Source organism: Bombyx mori, chromosome 11 (assembly GCF_030269925.1).
Source record: "Bombyx mori chromosome 11, ASM3026992v2".
Classification (NCBI taxonomy): Eukaryota; Metazoa; Arthropoda; class Insecta; order Lepidoptera; family Bombycidae; genus Bombyx; species Bombyx mori.
In genome coordinates, this window is record NC_085117.1 from 17,887,357 (window position 1) to 17,907,541 (window position 20,185).

General features: G+C 38.3%; 1 protein-coding gene across 4 annotated transcripts in view; it reads left to right on the forward strand.

The window, feature by feature from the left end:
- Window positions 1-20,185, forward strand: part of LOC101737883 (collagen alpha-1(I) chain) — a 242,025-nt gene that overhangs the window by 117,169 nt on the left and 104,671 nt on the right. For 3 of the 4 annotated variants that reach the window (XM_062671262.1, XM_062671264.1, XM_062671265.1), the window contains exons 2-3: window positions 13,299-13,396; window positions 19,649-20,036. In XM_062671262.1, coding sequence (XP_062527246.1) covers window positions 13,299-13,396; window positions 19,649-20,036 — 486 coding nt within the window. The remainder of the gene's footprint in view (window positions 1-13,298; window positions 13,397-19,648; window positions 20,037-20,185) is intronic. The other variant, XM_062671263.1, reaches the window with a different exon arrangement.

The following is a 20,185-nucleotide window of genomic DNA, read 5'->3' on the forward strand; positions in this document are numbered from 1 at the left end:
ATTTTTTAATCAATTAATCCATAAAATAAGTGTATTATACTATACCATTATTTAGTGCTGGTATTATGTCTTTGTCAGAACGGTCGTGGTCGTCAGTCAGTATTATTGTTGCGGGCAGATGTTACGCGCCTGACGAGCAATTGTCACTTCTCCCGGTTTGTGGAGAACTTGGTACACTCATGTAAATAACCGCCAGCCGATAAAGCGTATTTTAAACCGGTATCTGATACTAGCATCCTGTCCTGAACCATAGGTACCTATCGCGAAGTAGTAACGCCTTATAGGTTGAAGGGCCCCACCTTTCAGACGTTATATAATTACGCTTAAGCTTTGAAATCATGTCTCAAGTTGGTAGGTAGGTGTAGCTCTTCCATCAGTCAAATGCGATTATTAAAACTTCATATTAGTTAACGCGATCATACCTAAGTAACACCATTATTATATAACTACAGTTTAAAATCCAATAACATTATTAATCAAATATGCTAGTATACTTGTAGCAAGATTGTGTATTTACTTGCTAGTGATGTACAAGCCCAGATCGATATTCCATAGACATAGCCCACTGAGTTTCTCGCCGTATCTTCTTAGTGGGTCGCGTTTCCGATCCAGTGGTAGATTCTGCGAAGCATGACTCTTGCTAGGGCCAGTGCTAGCAACTCCTCCGGTCTGAGCCCCGAGAGCTCACCTACGTGCTAGGGTAACGCTGATATAGCCTCTCTGGTCTATCGGCATAGGTAGGGGAAATAAATTAATTTCAAATCTGACTTTTATCATATAACTAGCAGACCCGGCAGACTTCGTAGTGCCTCAATCGATAAATAAAAGACCTAAACTTATATATAAAATAAACTTAAAACAAACAAAAGGAATCCGTCCGACAGGGAACATATCAAAAGAAAAACAAAATTGTTTAATTTTATTTAACTCCGCGCATTTTCACATTTATCTACCTTTTAAACCTTCTCTGGACTTCCACAAATAATTCAAGACCAAAATTAGCCAAATCGGTCCAGCCGTTCTCGAGTTTTAGCGAGACTAACGGACAGCAATTCATTTTTATATATATAGATATATATAGTTTATATTCGTGTAACTGCTACGTCTATATACAATACTTGAAGTCGTACAATACTTGATACTTTGAAGTCGTCGTGGCCTAAAAGATAAGACGTCCGGTGCATTCGTGTTGAAGCGATGCACCGGTGTTCGAATCTCGCAGGCGGGTACCAATTTTTCTATTGAAATACGTACTCAACAAATGTTCACGATTGACTTCCACGGTGAAGGAATAACACAATTTTATTACACGATGTAATAAAAGTGAAACCCGCAAAATTATAATTTGCGTAATTACTGGTGGTAGGACCTGTTGTGAGTCCGCGCGGGTAGGTACCACCGCCCTGCCTATTTCTGCCGTGAAGCAGTAATGCGTTTCGGTTTGAAGGGTGGGGCAGCCGTTGTAACTATACTGAGACCTTACAACTTATATCTCAAGGTGGGTGGCGCATTTACATTGTAGATATCTATGGGCTCCAGTAACCACTTAACACCAGGTGGGCTGTGAGCTGGTCCAACCATATAAGCAATAAAAAATAAAAAATAAACTTTTCTAAAAATAACTTTTCAAGGCACCAGTGACTACTTAAACGAAAGTTTTAAAATCCTCAGAATTATGTATTGAATGAATGATTTATTTTATTTCAGACAACAATAACTCCATATGTGTAGATAGTATCATTGAAATATACTTAACATTAACAAAATTAATTCGATATTCATAATGGTAGCTAAAATGATATAGGTAATAATTTTTATCTAAATCCAAAAAATATTTGAAGAGCCTTAACTAATGCGTATTACAGAAAATATCCAATGTATGCCTAGATTAGAATTCTAATAAATGCCTAATACCATCGAAGCTGGTAAGATATAGAAAAAATATATATCAGGATTTATCGACTAGCCACATCGAATAAGTGCCCATCACTATTGGAAATACCACAGGCATGATAACCGTTCTGCGAAATATAATACAATTATGTGGCTCCTATCTACATTATAATACATCAAATGTGGATTCCGGGAAGGCTTTTGCAATCTCATTTAAAATTACAATCAAGAACGAAACATTAATAGTTATTGGTGGTCTTAAAAATTAAACTACCTGTGATGATGTAATTCCTTTTTCACTGTATAGGTGGGATATGAACTCATAACCCACCTGGTTGGCTAATGTAGCCCATATAAATCACATCCTGAATATCGCCCACCTTGAGATGCGTGGTAGAAGTATCAATTGTATTTCACAGCGGCTTTCCCATCAATCAAGCCAAAACGAAACACTGCTATGCGGCGGAAGACAAGATAGTGGTATCTACCCACATAGCTTTATAAGAAACCCTACTACCAGTAAATAATGAGCGCATTTTAATTTCGTCGTCCACCACAATAATAATTTGGATAGCTTCAATAACGTTTCATAGGCTTCAAGGTCACTATTGCAGCGTAAATCAATTTGTAGTCCATTACTTGTTCGTTACGTGCTGGAAGTCAGCCAGCAGGTATGCCCTAATGGTGGACGACGGGCTTACTATGGATGTACCTTAATTTGAGGATCCTGAATTGATTGGCACAGGAAAGAAAGAATAGCCAACTTTGTATATTTTTAAACATAAAATCTCTTATTCCATCCTATGTTCCCGGTGCCGGAACCCCAGGCTCGAGATAAGTACAAGTATATCTGGACCATAATTATTAACATATCCATACTGACATTATTAACATGAAAGTGAGTTAAAGTTGTTTATCTGTTTGCGTGCCTTTTTTACGTCACAGTGAAGGAATGGATTGATGTGTTTTGTTGACGTAATAACGTCTTATAAATCGATGAACACCGGCCGCACGCACGAAAAAGTGTCACGTTCCGACTAACCATGCAAGCGAAAGCTTGGAACAAGCGATAGAAAGGCATGATCGTCCCAAGCGTTGGGCTGTGACACATTTATATCTCTTCTCGCATGACGTCAAAGGTAGCAGTTCGAATAGTTCTGCTACTGACGTTATCACGTAAAACTATCGTCCGTTTTTTAAGTAATAGTTTTAGATCAAAATAGTGACGACATAGGCTACTTTTCATCGTGAAAACACATCTCATTCCGACGGTAAACAGGTGTGTTGTCTTTAGAAAAACTGATTGACTCTTTTCTTGGATTAGGCAGGCGAATCCACGTGTGTAAATATGTAAGTAACTCTGTCTGCCACAAACGGCAAACGGTGTCGTTTTTTTGTGATGTCTTGGAGCTTTTCGCAGTCAATCATTTAATATTAGATATTGTCAGCTTATTATTATTATTATTATTATAACGTAAAATAAAGAAAATCACTTAAAATCACTTATAAGCTCTAACTATGTACAAGTGAACTCAAATAAATTTTACCAAAACACTTTAAGCATTGTTCAACATAAGTAAGTTCAAATTACTTCGGAACACGTCAAACGAGTTAAGTGAACTCAAATTAAACCCCCATATAAGCTGCTAATTCACTTTATCGACATTCAAAACGCAAAATTAACACGTACATTCTAACCTAAAACAATTCTATCATGCGAACCACGTACATTTTATCAATTGTGTGCGTTTTGATGGAACAATTCTATTCATTAACCTAGAATTTTTAAGACCATTACAATTAGAGCCCTGGCTTTTAAATACTTTAATAAAATGTGGATCCAACAAAATTGGTTAGTTGTAAAGCACACATAAGTATCAAGCATCCGACCTCGAGACCTCGACACGTCAATAAATTAATTAATTCTCTTACTATCTATACGAAGCGCACAATACGGCGCGTCCTTATTCTGGAAGATGCGTTAAAGTGACGCTTAAGCGAGCTTTAGTTGGGCGTACCGGTTAAATAATGTTTTTTCGGTCGTTCGATTGATAACAGTGTGATTAATTAATGAAACGGTGTTAATCGAGTCGTCGTGAATAGCACCGTGAGTGCCTTGAAATGGATGTTAAAATGTTTATGTGGCGGGCTCGTATCTAAAATGTGAGGTTGATGAATTACATGCGCCCGAGATGTGAACGGTCGGTAACTTGCGACGACCCAAAATATTGTAATTTTAAACACCAAGCAAAAGTTACTAACAAACTTTTAAGCTTCAGTTAAACCTGTACCTCGTTTAAACTAATGTCACGGTTTAATATCAGGTTTTTTTATTTGTATTTATGTCATTTCAGATCTTTTGAATACTTCACAGTTTTCGTGGGCATGGACGACTAAATTGTAACTCTTGGACATTCCCACATCATATTTATGCATTTTGCTAACTACCATCAAATTTTAAAATTATTTCACAAATACGTTTTTTTTTTTATAAGTCTGGAAAATGAATACTCGTAGTAACTTGAGGTCTTGCAGGTTTTTATAATAATGTATTGCCAATAGAACACCGCAACATTCCTGCTATACCCTTATCTATTACAGTATTTCTGTAAATTAAATGGCTGTCTAGAAGAGATCGCTTTTAGCGATAAGACCACCAATTGTACAAATGTATCTTCTTGTTGATTATTTTTGAATGTAAATTGTGTTTTGGCGTGCAATAAAGTGTATTCTCTCTCTCTCTTTCTCTCTCTCTTGCAGTTTAGGTGTTTGAAACCTCTGAAATTATATAATGACAATAATAAACGCGAGAATGTAAATGAATTTGAATTGTGTCAACGATTGCAAAATCCGAAGAAAATACTGACCGACGCCCTAACCCGAAATATATCGTTTTCAAAATACTACCACCAATCTATAGGCAAGAAAACGTGAATCTAAAGCCGCGACATATCATAACTCAAATGTCAATGACCGTTATTAATTGTGTCTCGTGTTGAAGCGGCGAAAATCGTCGAACGAACGCGTCTCGGTTATGCGGTCATTAATTAATTCGGATATCCTCTATTCGCTAAAATGTGGGACACTGTGACGGACACGGCTCGTATCTCAGATGCGAACAATAGCGATAACGAGATGAGACGGAATTGTTCCGGGGTCCGAAACATAGGGAGCCTTCGTATCCGGCATTGTTTTGTGAAATGGGTACGGCGGCCCTTAATATATTAGAAGAGAATTGGGGCTTGCTTGACGTTTTGTATGCTTTGATGTATTGCATTCACACGGGAGCAGTTTCTTGAACGGTCACGGGAGAATTTAGTGCTCTGCACGCACGAGCTAAGAAGCCCCGTGTCTCTGAAAAAGTCCCTTTTTAAGGGAGGAAGCTTGTAAGTTTTATTTTTGGCGAATAAGATTTTGGGATGTCAAAGTCGATTTTAATCAAAATATTTTTACAATCCCGTCAACATTATAATGCGATAGTCGAAGTGGTACTATCGCGATTGGGTTAAGGACACTCGCCCTTCAATCAATCCTTAATGGATCCTATATATTTTTTTTATCTTATCGGTTTTTTTTGTCTTTTATAATTTTGAAAAAAATGATGTAAATTTAAAGTAACTGGGTAATCCAATATAATAGTGAAAACAAAACTTATTAAATGCTTTTTTTCTTGACTAAGTTCTTTTCAATGCCTTATATCAAAGATTACTGAGAGATAGGTGAGTGCCGTTTCAATGGTAGATAATATGTTTGGATTTAGTTGCAAATGTACCCAATTCAATAGATTCATCTCTAGGTTTATTTATTTATTCAAAGACCATAATTTAATTGATTACAATCGATTTTATCAAAAGAACTATCCAATGGAAGCCATAGATAGCAAAATACCGCCAAATGCTTATTTTGAAAAAACAATGTGCTATCAAATCTTACATACGGATCAAATTTATCTTTACCCAAATTTCACTATAACTTATAAACATATGGTAACCCAACGAGGGACCACGTTCACGATCAAAATAAACAAATCACCGGATAAAGTCATAACAAAACGTTACGTTAACCATCTGCTAATTAACCGCTAATTATTAAAAGTTTCACAATCACATGCACATGTTATAAAAAAAGTAGCACGTTATATTGAGCAATTGAGTAACTCATAAAATGCTATCAGATGCTCGTGAGAACAGAGCAAAGTAACTCATTAATAGCTCACGGCACAACCTTTGATCGATTCCCGTTATGATTTTAGTTTAGAATAGGCATTCCAGTTTTGAATGATTCGATTTGGGAATCTTGATTGAAGCCATGTTGGTGCGTATAAGAGATGATGAATTAAACCAAATTTTGATTGGCATACTGATAAATAAAAACGACTAGAATGTATAATAGGTTGGGAGAAAAGTCTTTTCGCATTATAGTATGTATGAACTTGTTATAAAATCTCTTTGGCTCAGGTTGACATCACGAGAGGACTGCCAAAACCAATTGTCGCGGTATTTTTATCAGAAGCCCGAAAATTTCTATAGCAATGGGATCATGTCCCTACCTACAAGATGGAACAAAATGGTACCTACATACTTTAGTTAAATGTAAATAAACTATATTAAAAAATGTTGTAAATTTTCATAAAAATGCGAAAAAACTTTTTCCCCAAACCTTATTTCGACAAATGTATCGTCTACTTGCTTTTAATCTTTACCGGTTGACATGCGAAATAAATGCTAAAGCGCATAAGCGGCGTAGTGTTAATAGTGTTAATACTGCAGAATTTACTGAGTCTTCAACTAAGGTGAATCATAGTTGCGTGTGTGGGTTTAAGGTGTACTAAGCATGACGAAACCCTTAAAGGTTATTAATTTGGCGTTGTTGTTGCGAAACCGCCCACTCTTTGACTATAATACCTACGCCTTGTCATCGAAAGATGCGTACTGCATACAATGTGTGAATAAACTTCGAAAGGTCCTAAGTATGTGAGATGTAACGCATAGCGTACGGTTTTTTTATACCTACTTAGATGGGTGGACGAGTTGACGGCTCACCTGGTGGGTGGTTACCCGAGCCCATAGACATCTTTTTATTTTTTTTATTTTTTATTGCCTTTGTAGGCAGACGGGCATACGGCCCACCTGATGGTGAGTGGTTACCGTCGCCCATGGACTTCAGCAATGCCAGGGGCAGAGCCAAGCCGCTGCCTACCGCTCAATACTCTCCACAAGCCTCGTTTGAAGAAGGACATGTCATAGCGCTCGGGAAACACCGTGGAGGGGAGCTCATTCCATAGCCGGATGGTACGTGGCAAAAAAGATCTCTGGAAACGCACTGTGGATGACCACAATGGCTCCAGGTAGTATGGATGAACTCTACTCCGGTGGCGGGCGGTGCGATGGTAAAAACGAGATGCTGGTATCATCTCGAACAATTCCTCAGAGCACTCCCCATGGAACATACGGTACAAAATACAGAGGGAACCGAAGTCCCCCCGCAGACCCAGAGGCTCCATCTACAACGTAAATGCCGACATCCACCTTAAGATATGAGTTCTAAGGTCTCAGTATAGTTACAACGGCTGCCCCACCCTTCAAACCGAAACGCATTACTGCTTAACGGCAGGGTGGTGGTACCCGTGCGGACTCACAAGAGGTGCTACTACCAGTAATTACGCAAATTATAATTTTGCGGGTTTTTATTTTTTTATTACACGATGTTATTCCTTCATCGTGGAAGTCAATCGTGAACATCTGTTAAGTACGTATTTCGTTAGAAAAATTTTCACCCGCCTGCGGGAATCGAACACCAGTGCATCGCTAGATATGATTGCACCGGACGTCTTACCTTTAGGTCACGACGACTTCAAAATATTAATACTTCAATTCTTTTTTAGATAAAATCGGTACTGCTTTAGGAATTTGAACACCAACATACATGTATCGAGTGTATACACCCAATGGCGGATCCAGGGGGGGGGGGGGTCATGGGGGTCATGACCACCCCCTGAGCTGGTTCCAGGACTTAGGTGGACCACTAATTGAATATAATGATTTTATTTATATATTTTGTAACCATACAGATTTTATGTAACTACATATCTTCAATATTTCATTAATTTAATATAATAACTTTGTATAATGGCAAACGTCTGGGAACGAACGCATCTAAATTTGACTATGTGACCCCCTCCTGGCGCCAAAGCTGGATCCGCCCTTGTATACACCAAGCGTCTTAAACATTAGGCTACGATAACTTCCAAACAAAAATTATCTTGAACACAGAGAAAAATTATCTTCCCGAGCGCTATGACATGTCCTTCTTCAAACGAGGCTTGTGGAGAGTACTCAACGGTAGGCAGCGTCTTGGTTCTGCCCCTGGCATTACTGAAGTCCATGGGTGACGGTAACTGCTCACCATCAGGTGGACCGTATGCTCGTCTGCCCACAAGGGGCATAAAAAAAAAACTGAAATTGCACTCTAATTTTCGATGATCATTACATACATAGAGATATTTTAATTTTTAATATAGGGTTTATTTTAATATTGTAAAATAAATAAACAGACGATATATTAAGTATGAGGCAACGATTTATATACTCATGGTATGAAATTAAATTTTTTAAATGAAAATAATTTATATTTTCTTCGTAGCTCATTTTATACTAAAATCAAACTAAAAAGACTTTTACTGATGGTAGGACCTCTTGTGAGTCCGCGCGGGTAGGTACCACCCCCTGCCTATTTCTGCCGTTAAACAGTAATGCGTTTCGCTTTGAAGGGCGGGGCAGCCGCTATGCTGAGACCTTAGAAATTATATCTCACGGTGGGTGGCGCATTTACGTCGTAGATGTCTATGGGCTCCAGTAACCACTTAACACCAGGTGGGCTGTGAGCTCGTCCACCCACCTAAGCAATTAAAATAAGTTGAAAAAAAATTGGTTTAGTCACAACTTAAAAAAAGAACGGCTACTGACAGTGTAATATTTCCTACGTTCAATCATTGAATGAAAATCGTGTCTCCGACATCGTGTAGTATAATTAATTTTATATCACTTAATTAATTACATTAAATGTTGTGAAATATTCTAATACAAGTGCAATATAATGTCGGTTTCTCACGTTAAGCTTAAGTTATATAACTGCCTCTAGTTATCGTGTCAGATTAACATGGATACTCTATCTATCTCAACAAATTATTTTAAATAAATCAATCGTAAAACGTAATACCAGTTAACAACATAAGAAATTAAGTATTAATAAATAAATTATCATATCATATAAACATAATATCATTAATAAATAATCAAGTAACTTATACAAAGCTAACTCTACATAAAAGAGCACTTTAACACACCTTTGCCTAAGGATAATCCTTAAAATGACTTATTACGTGCCGTTGGAGGTAGTAAAGGTTTTGCTATGTATCCGAACGCCTGCTTACAGCTAAATCGAAAGTTAATGAACACGGAATCGTAATCCGGTGAAAGCTTGCCAGTGAGAAGATCCAGTGATGAACTGTAAGGGCCGAACTACGCCTACTGGTGGTAGGACCTCTTGTGAGTCCGCTCGGGTAGGTACCACCACCCTGCCTAGTTCTGCCGTGAAGCAGTAATGCGTTTCGCTTTCAAGGGTGGAGGAGCCGTTGTAACTGTACAGAGACCTTAGAACTTATATCTTAAGGTGGGTGGCGCATTTGCGTTGTAGATATCTATGGGCTCCAGTAACCACTTAACACCAGGTGGGCTGTGAGCTCGTCCACCCATCAAAGCAACCAAAAAAAAAGCTTTCGACAGTGAATCACGTCAAGCTCTTCGATGAGCTGGATAAACTGTGCTTTTACAGTTATCAGCGTTAGAACTATTTGGATTTAGCTGCGGTTTCACATTATGCACTATGGGGATCACAGTATTGGTATTACAAATTGCTTAATACAACTATTTGAAAATAAAACACATTTTCTTACAAGTAAAGGTCAATGACTTCATCGTGACCTACAGCGTTCGTAAGAACATGAAAAAAAAGAGCTATTTGATAGTTTTGTTTTTTTTCGAACATGACGCATTATTAACTAGCCTAAAATGATAGATAGCCCCTAACCGATACCAACTAACTTAAGCGAGGAGTATCTTAATTTAATCAATAAATATTACCTCCCGCTTGTACTAAGTATAATATTATCGATAATTAAGTAGTAAATAATATAAGACAAGAAATATGATACATTTAGTAAAATAATTTTAGTGAGCTAATGATATGAAGTCTAGATTTGTCATGGTCATTATGTATATGACTTATAATTGTCTTTTATAGACTTGCTCGGTTACTTCAAAAGCTCATTAAGAACTTTATTGCTGCCATATGGCCCTTGTGATTCTCATTTAAGTGCTTTATAAGGTGAGAAGTAATACGGCGTATTAATTATCATGTTTTATAACTTCGAAAACAAAACAACGCAAGCACTTTGTTTCTAAAATAAAAACGATACTATGTACCTACTTAATGCTTATAACATTTTACTTTTACCCATAAGGTAGACTTATTCAACTAGATGCACTTCCATAGATTAATGATACATAGAATTTAAGTGATTACGGTTTAAGTGTATTGTTACGCGCTGGGGTTTGGGTAAATAAAAATTCTACCGAAGTATAAATTAACACTGTATTCACACTTAAAGCGCTCAAAACCCTTAATCAACACTTTAAAATTCTCAATTCACTTCTTCCGCTTCGCTTCATATGATCCGTTCGCTGTTTCGCTTCGAGTAGTTTCGATTACTGACTGACTGCGTGCCATCTCTGCAATGCTTTTATAGTCGATACGGTACGATTTTAGTCGATATCCCTAGATTTAACTAGATGTGTGTTTCCGCTATCTGACAATAGATGGCGTTATACTTCTCGAGCTTTCTCGACGTCACGAGTTCCTTTGATATTCGTTTCGGCTATTCGGCGATAGATGGCGTTGCTCTTACCGGCGTAACAGTATCAAATGTCAACGAATAACACCTTGATTGTTCGTGTAACCTCTACAAGGTAAAAAACTGTATAATTATGTATTCGAAATTTCTAAAACAATATAATCACAATAAAAAACGCTACATTCAGTATACCACTCGAGAAAATCGAAAATAAACTAAAGTCCTTAAATGTCCATATAAGTCCTGCTTTTTTTTTCCCCCTACCTATGCTGATAGCCTTGAGAGGCTATTTCAGCTTACCCTAGCGTGTGTAGGTGAGCTCACGGAGCTCGAACCGGAGAGTTGCTAACACTGACCTTAACAAGAGCAGTGCTTCGCAGAATCTACCACCGGGTCGGAAACGCGACCCACTCAGAAGATCCGGCGAGAAACTCAGTAGGCTGTGTCTGTGGTTTAATTCGCTCGTCGAGCCCTTCGTCGCAAGCGACGGGTTCGACGAGGACGGTGACCGATGCTTGTAGTGCCTAAAAGCACCGTTAATGGATCAGGAGGATCCGTGATGACGTGCTTTGGGCGACGTCGACGGCTTACCATTCGGTCTACAGGATCGGGTATGTAGTTTCCAGCGGCCACGACAAGAGGGTTCTCATGTCGTGCAGTCTTCTCAAAGTGTCAAGAGTATAATTATTGTTATCTCAGTTTCACGGCAGAAGTGAGCAGGACGGAAATATCGTTTTGCATGACCTCATAATCTGCTTATTAAGTAGCTTATATCACGGTGTTCGTTTGATTGAGTGTCCTTGACATTAGGTTAAGTAGTTGTATGCATACCATACGATTGTTCAGGTATTCCAATTGAATTTATCGTAGGAAATGCGTGTTGATGAACGTCTTCTCAAGACATTATTACTGTATTTCTTAAAAAAAAGATGTGTGGTGTCGTGGGACACCGGATAGAGACGAAGTTCCTTATTATAAAAATATTAATTTTAAGTTCTATTCGAGGTATAAAGAAAATAAAACTGGAGGTTGCGCAATAACCCACGGTCATTCAGTAACGTGCGAACTTATTGTGGTACACTTCATTCGCGGTTGTTTGCATAAGAGTTAGTGTATTGCGCAAACAAACGCTCTGAGATCGTAGTGAATGAATGAGTCAATGATTGAATAATAAAAAAATGTTATTTTTGGAAGTTATTACAAAGTTAAGTCGTACACTGTGTGCATTACTAATAAAAATCTTACGTTACGGGCGTTTTTCGCGATTAGGGCACCCCTCCGCATCGTCCCATAAAGAACTTCATTCCAAAAAAGAATCCGCAATATGTATTTATTTGCGTAAATACTAGTGGTATTTATTTTTTCGACGATATATGTGGATGAACTCACGGCCCCCTTGTTCGTAAGCAGTTATCGGAGCACGTTGACATCACAGCACGATCATTACCGTCTTCGGACACAAGGCAACATAGCAACTCCAAACGAACAAAAATATCAAAAAATATTATGAGTATTTTCAATCCACTAATGAGTTTAGTAATTACAAAGCTAAGAGTGAAATACAAGCTGTATAAAAACTTCGTTACGAACTTAATCAAAGGTAAATGAATAGACTGATTGACATAGTAGAATGTTACTTTGAAAATAATTATTGGGTCGTCGAGTTTTATTAGTGGCAATCAATATTGTATATAGCTCATGATATTTAATTTTATACATTATTCTAAATGTACCCGAAAGCATTTAATAGATTTTTTTTAATGAAAATATCATAGTAATTGCTGTGTTCTGTTGATTAACGAAGCAATCAGTATTTATAGATTATATATTTTTAATTAAATCGGAAAATGAACTAGTACATAGTTTCGAATTTCGAAAAACAAAAAGAAAGCAAGCTAAACAAAAAGAACAGTTTCAACTTTATAAATGAGTATTTTCACTTCGCTTTTCTCTCTTTCGCACTGTATTCGGTGTGGCTTGAAGGTGTTTTCTCGTTTATTTTGTTTCCTAACTATTTGTTGGTAGCCTAAGGGGCTATTTCAGCTACGCGCGGACGGGATTTATGATGGAGATACTATTACAGATTTTCATAGATAAAAAAGGACTGTGTCGCGCTTTTACCTTTGCTGACGATCTTGAAAGACGATAACCACTCACTTCTAGATATGTAATCTATTTATCTAGAGCGGAAAGAAAGAAAGGAATAAAGAAAGAAAGAAATCATTTATTCGCTAAGCATAAGTTATTACATAAGTTAAAAGCAGCGTGTATGCTTTGTCATTATTAAATTTGACATGCGAATTTTAGTGCCGTGCAAGATATTATAATATTATATAATTTACCATTCGTTCATCCATAATTCAACTAATAATTAAAAAATCCGTTAATTTTCAATGTCGTCCCTAAAAAAATCATTTATGTGATAATAATATAATAATGTGGCAATAAATAAAACGCAAAAACACCTAACAATTTTTTCCTTATTTTGTTACAGATACATAAGTCTACCTCTTCTGCTGCTTGTAACTGCTTGCCTCGCAACCGACGGACTCTTTGGCTCATCGATGTATCAAAATGGTGAGCCTTTTATAGGTAGATGTTGTTTTTTCTTTTCGTTTTTGTGCTACTTCTGATAAGCAAAAATGGTTACTGAAGTAGGTTTAGTACTTAACGTGACTGTCGCCTCAATCAAATCTTTTGAACCCACACGGGTAGGTACCACCACCCTGCCTATTGCTGCCGTGAAACATAAATGGATTTCGGTTTGCAAGGTGAGACAGTTATTGTACTATAAAAATGATAATTAAAACTCATGTCACGATATATACATACCATAGATATGTCACAATACGATACACACGATATATTATTATGTTTTTTTTTTTTTTATTGCCCTTGTAGGCAGACGAGCATACGCCCCACCTGATGGTGAGTGGTTACCGTCGCCCATGGACTTCAGCAATGCCAGGGGCAGAGCCAAGCCGCTGCCTACCGCTTAATACTCTCCACAAGCCTCGTTTGAAGAAGGATATTTACTGTCTATGGGCTCCGGTAGTCCCTAAACGCCAGGTTGACCGTGAGCTCGATCACTCATCTGAACAATTTAAAAACCTAGAGATATAAGAGGCTAAAACCTCAAATTGTATTTTATATCCATCGGTACCACCCTTGAAGCCGAAACTGAGTTCTAATCACTGACTAAAATAGGCAAAACAGTGGTACACTCACGTGCGGACACACAATCCACATTATTATTAATAAATAAAATCCTTGCTAGATATAGAAACATAGACTGTGCAGACTCAGAAAGTCTGCGAATCTGGCAATAATGTTTGCTGCGGTAGCTGCTTTGTCTGCTGTCTTGGACAGGGATCGGGCATCGGGTGAGAGTACAGGGGAGACGTTTATTGGGTGGTCACTACTATTGTCGCCTCTACTATTGTCGCCTCTACTATTGTCGCCTCTACTATTGTCGGTCAACGAGATATACACATACCTCGCGTGCCGCCTTAGGCGCGGGAACCTCCCAGGAAGTTCGGCCCCTCGCCCAAAAAAAGGCTCACAAAATGTCCTAGAACATGTGACTACCCTAATAACGTCAAAGCGCCTATGGGCTCAGGTACCCATTTAACACCAGGCGATTCGTGAAATCGGCCGCCTGTGTCGGATCAAAAGAATCATATATCCGTGTTCGATTTGAATACACAATGCCATTTCTTTATTTGCATAAATCATTGATTGTGACGATTTTTTTTAACTAAACTGTACCTGCTGTGGATTCGAATGAATACATAGGGAATCTTCCAGCTTAGGCCACGATACTCCGAAATCTTTAGCTCGTCTCTATACGCTCGTAATAAGTACTAATATTATTGAAATGTATTTAAAGGTGCTATTTACGATGTCTTCCGATCAATAAATAGACAAGCCAAGTTTACGCACAAAACACCAAAAACGGTTGGTCAGAGATACTCATTTTACTCAACATAATCATGTCGATAATTCTGATTTTACAGATCTCTGAGTCTAAGAATTTTGATTTCCGTTTGAAATTAAATACTGTTTTTAATGATTATTAAGTGCTGTGATAAGTTTTTTTTAAAACGTGGCTTAAATATAGTCCGTAAGCGACTACAAACTGATCAGATATCAACCGCACGATAACCTTTGAAGACAATTCCACTATCAAGCTTCAAATACAAGTTCTCCGAAAACAATACTTAATTCAATTAAATCTTTTATTCGATGATAATCGAGAGTCGTTAAATTAATTATTCTGGATGCCCCGCTGAGGCATATCGACTTTACGATGCACCTAGCGGTACAAAATACCTGCACGATAAGTTTAATTGTTATGATGCGTATTTTATTGTTCAATTTAATGGTTTATTTTGGAATTTTCATATGTAGAATAATTGAGAGATAACGATTAAATAACACAGTCCGCCTCATGGGATATGGTCACCACCACTCACGGACATCCGATCCGCTGTTTAAATTTAAAATAATATAATTGTAGTCGTCGTGGCCTAAAGGATAAGACGTCCGGTGCATTCGTATCGAATGATGCACCGGTGTTCGTATTCCGCAGGCGGGTAGGTACCACCGCCCAGCCTATTTCTGCCGTGAAGTACTAATGCGTTTCGGTTTGAAGGGTGGGGCAGCCGTTGTAACTATACTGAGACCTCAGAATCTCAAGGTGAGTGGCGAATTTACGTTGTAGATGTCTATGGGCTCCAGTGACCACTAAACACCAGGTTGGCTGTGACTTCGTCCACACATCAAAGCGATAAAAAAAACATAATGTTAATACTAACGTCTTTGCTATTTGACCCACCAATTACTGTCCAGCATGAAATAAATATTCTAAAGTGTCCCCGCATTTTGCTTACATACGCCCTAACGACCAGCTCATGGAAAATCCGGGCTTAAACGTTGATAGACATCAGAAAACAAAACCTAACTGCCTGCTCGATGTAATCAAAATATCAGCTGTATTTAAATATGCGTGTCATAGCTTTCAACTTAAAACAAACGACAGATTTTCAGCAAATGTAGAGAAGGTATCAAGTGTGTTGTTAATACAGAATTCTTATTGAAGTTATATTTCTTTAGGCGCGTTATGAAAAATTGATGAGAGTGAAATTTTACGATGCGTGCGCACCGTGACACAAAATTAACAGAGTGAAGTTGCCCACTAAATCGCTCATTACAATACGACCGACGTAACTTGGCGAGTAGATATAGGCGCAGGTGAACTTTCGCGCTCGTAAAAAAGTGTTATTAGCCTTCATTTTTTAGGAATATAAATGACAAAATTATTATTTAATATAATTCATACTAAATATTATTAAATTATTATTAACATTAAATATTTATTATTAATTATTTAATATTTAAAAAAAAAAGTATAACTTCTTACGCGCGTACATAAGTACACGCACCCTTTTTCTCAAACAGAAGAGCTTTAACAATAAATAGCCTGCAGCGCTGTCAATTTTGAAAACTTCGACATTTGCCTGGCCCTTTTTTTACTATATATAGACAATATACGTATTTTCCTATTGAAAAGCATATGACTGTTTCATTCGAACACTGTCACAAGCTTAAAATATCCGACGAATAATAAATCGTTCATAAACCCTGTTAAGGCTCTTTCATATTGTACGAGATTGGTTTATTTCTTTAATGATAGCGTAGCGTCCCGACCTTCAAATCGGAATGTAAACTGCTATACAATTGAAACAGGTAGAGTGGTAGTAACTAAACATGCTTAAAATTCGTCCTAACTATATCAAAGTTATAACAAGTTTTTTTAATACTCTTGAAACACAAGCACAAGTCCGGCCTCGCTTGGAGTACTGCTCTCATCTCTGGGCCGGGGCTCCCAAATACCAGCTTCTTCCATTTTACTCCATACAGAAGAGGGCCGTTCCGATTGTCGATAATCCTATCCTCACGGATCGTTTGAAACCTCTGTGTCTGCGGAGGGACTTCGGTTCCCTCTGTATTTTGCACCGTATGTTCCATGGGGAATGCTCTGAGGAATTGTTTGAGATGATCCCCTCATCTCCTTTTTATCACCGCACCTCCCGCCATCGGAGCAGAGCTCATCCATATTATCTGGAACCGCTGCGTTCTTCGATAGTGCGTTTCCAGAGGTATTTTTTGCCTCGTACCATCCGGTATGAGCTCCCCTCCGCGGCGTTTCCCGAGCGCTATGACACGTCCTTCTTCAAACGAGGCTTGTGGAGAGTACTAAGCGGTAGGCATCGGCTTGGCTCTGCCCCTGGCATTGCTGAAGTCCATGGGCGACGGTAACCACTCACCATCAGGTGGGCCGTATGCTCGTCTGCCTACAAGGGTAATAAAAATAAAAATAATAATTAATGGCACGTCAGAAAGCGCCCTAAGGTCCGTTAGCAGCGCCCGTCCCAACTCCGAGAACCGCATTCGCTTTAACAGCCCCATTTACTGTACAAAGAGGAGAAAATTGCCGGGCGTTAATTGTCTCGCGATGCAAACAATTTGTACGAAGCGCGTTTCAGTTGCCGGTACAGTTTCCGCTATTTATTGGCCAGATGTACGGTGCTTTATTTACGTGAAAATAATGAGCCTAAAACGATAATTTAAATAGACTTTTTGTATGAAAAACAGAAAGTTATTTGTTCAATTGATTTTCTTTAGTCTAAGACGAAGCTCAACATAATATGGTAAAAATCAAGATTCAAAAATCTGACTATGGTCAATAATCTAGGATCCAGACGCTGTAGATAAGGTCGCTGTGATATTATGCCGATGAGTAGGTTACATAACATACGAAATTCATTCGGGTGTTTCTCTGTGCGCCTGTACAACAAAATCCCACAAGATGTTCAGAACCTACATATACATAGGTTTAAGAAAACTATTAAAGAACATCTGTGCAATAAAGCTTACTATAAAGTCAATGATTATCTAGAAGATTGCACAAAGTGGGAATGAGTTGCTCGCTCCAGGCATTTCAATATTGTAGTAATTGTTACGTTATATTACTCATTGTAAAAAATTCATATTTAAAAAAAAAACTAATATTAAAAAATAAATAAATAATAATTTCATATGTAAAAAAAAAAAAAAAAAGACAGGCCCGCTGAGTTTCTTGCCAATTCTTCTCAGGACGGAGGCTAGTTCTTGTGAATTGGCGGTAGTTTTTTTTTGACGTTCAACAAGTATGTACTTTCATTTATGTTGAATAAAAAATTTTGATTTGATTTGATTTGATTTGATTTGATTTATGTCAATCCGGATTAACAAACGTATACTTAATTTTTTAAGGTATCGAATTTTTTTTCCTACCTATGCTTGAGAGGCTATTTCAGCTTCGCTCTAACATGTGTGTGTGAGCTCACGGGGCTGAAACCGGTGTGTTTCTAACACTGGCCCTAGCCAGAGCCGTGCTTCGCAAAATCTATCACCGGATCGGAAACGCGACCCACTGAGAAGATCCGGCGAGAAACTTAATGGGCTGTGTCTGGGGGTTAATTCGCTCGTCGAGCCATTCGTCGCAAGCGACGGATTCGACGAGTACGGTGACCGGTGCTTATGGTACCTAAAAGCACCGTCAATGGATCGGGAGAATCCGTAATGACGTGTGTTTTGTTATTGATGGAAGCTTATAAGCTCTCAATGATTCGTAACTGGCTTATTTCGAAACAAATTGAAATGTAATATTATTTTGTTAAATATCATATTGAAAAAAATAATTAGTAAATAAATAATATAAAAAAGTGTAATCCGAAACCATACTCCCTCGTGTTCCCAAAATTTAATTAAAACAACCTAATGCAGCTTTTCAATGGACGTCGCTTTTTTGAATTCAACTGTCCTTATTGAACGTCAATACAAATCAATGGGCGCGCAATACCAATACTCAGAAATGGTGGGTGATCATTTTCGATGACTAACTCGTTTCCGAATTACTTTTTAAAAGGGAAATGGCCTCCTACTAAAATAAAAAAAAGATTTTGAATTGTTGTTTTCACAATTAGATTGTTGTTAAGCGACCGTCGAAACTTATCGGCACCTCAATACAGAGCTCAATAATGACAAAGGTGCTTTATTTGCATTGAATATGTCGTCGTGGCCTAAAGAATAAGACGTCCGGTGCATTCGTTTGTAGCGATGCACCGATGTTCGAATCCCGCAGCCGGGTACCAGTTTTTCTAATGAAATACGTACTCAACAAATGTTCACGATTGATTTCCACGGTGAAGGAATAACATCGTGTAATAAAAATCAAACCCGCAAAATTATAATTTGCGTAATCACTGGTGGTAGGACCTCTTGGGAGTCTGCACGGGTAAGTACCACCACCCCGCCTATTTTCGCCGTGAAGCAGTAGTGCGTTTCGGTTCGAAGGGTGGGGTAGCCGTTGTAAATATACTGAGACCTTAGAACTTATATCTCGAGGTGGGTGGCGCATTTACGTTGTAGATGTCTATGGGCTCCAGTAACCACTTAACACCAGGTGGGCTGTGAACTCGTCCATCCATCTAAACAATAAAAAAAATATATTACTGAACTAGATCACGACCCAACACTAGTTACTCACAAACATGACAGCTTGAATACGGTCACTCATCTAATACATTTCAAACCAGGGTAAACACTTAACGCCGGGTGGAGTGGAGCATGAGCTCATCCAAGCATCCAACCATAAGCAAAAAGTCGCGTTATTCACGTGATGGTATTTAAGGGCTCCAGCAACCACTTAACACTAGATGGGCGGCTTGATTGTCTAAACACCTAGTGCATTAAAAATTGTGTTCGTTTAAAATTTAAGCCATCTATTTCTTCTTACAGATATACCAGAATACGATCTACTACACGCAATCGGAGTGCCCTTCAGCAACCCAAAGACCCAATATTTCGACGAGGGTCTAGACGGATTTCCTGCTTATGGCCTAATGCCAGGGTCCGATATAAAATCGCCATATCGACTCTTCATGCCAGAGAAGCTTTACTCCGAATTTTCGATAACAGCAACAGTACGACCAGCTAATAAAGATGGCGGATTCTTGTTCTCCGTTGTCAATCCTCTGGAGACTGTGGTTCAGCTGGGAGTTCAGTTGATACCTTCAGGACCAGGACTGATGAACATATCCCTACTGTATACTGATGCTAACATTTATGCGTTCTCGCAGACAATTGCTTCATTTGTAGTACCGACCTTCGCTAAGAAGTGGAGCAGGTGAGTCTTTTTCTATAAACACAGACGAACACAATGTTTGGCTGCTGGCGATCGGTAACCAGACCCTATATACACTACAACCTCAATTTAACCTCAAAGCCTCAATTCAAACTGGATAGCATGGCATAAGCAGAACGTCGGTGCCTAGC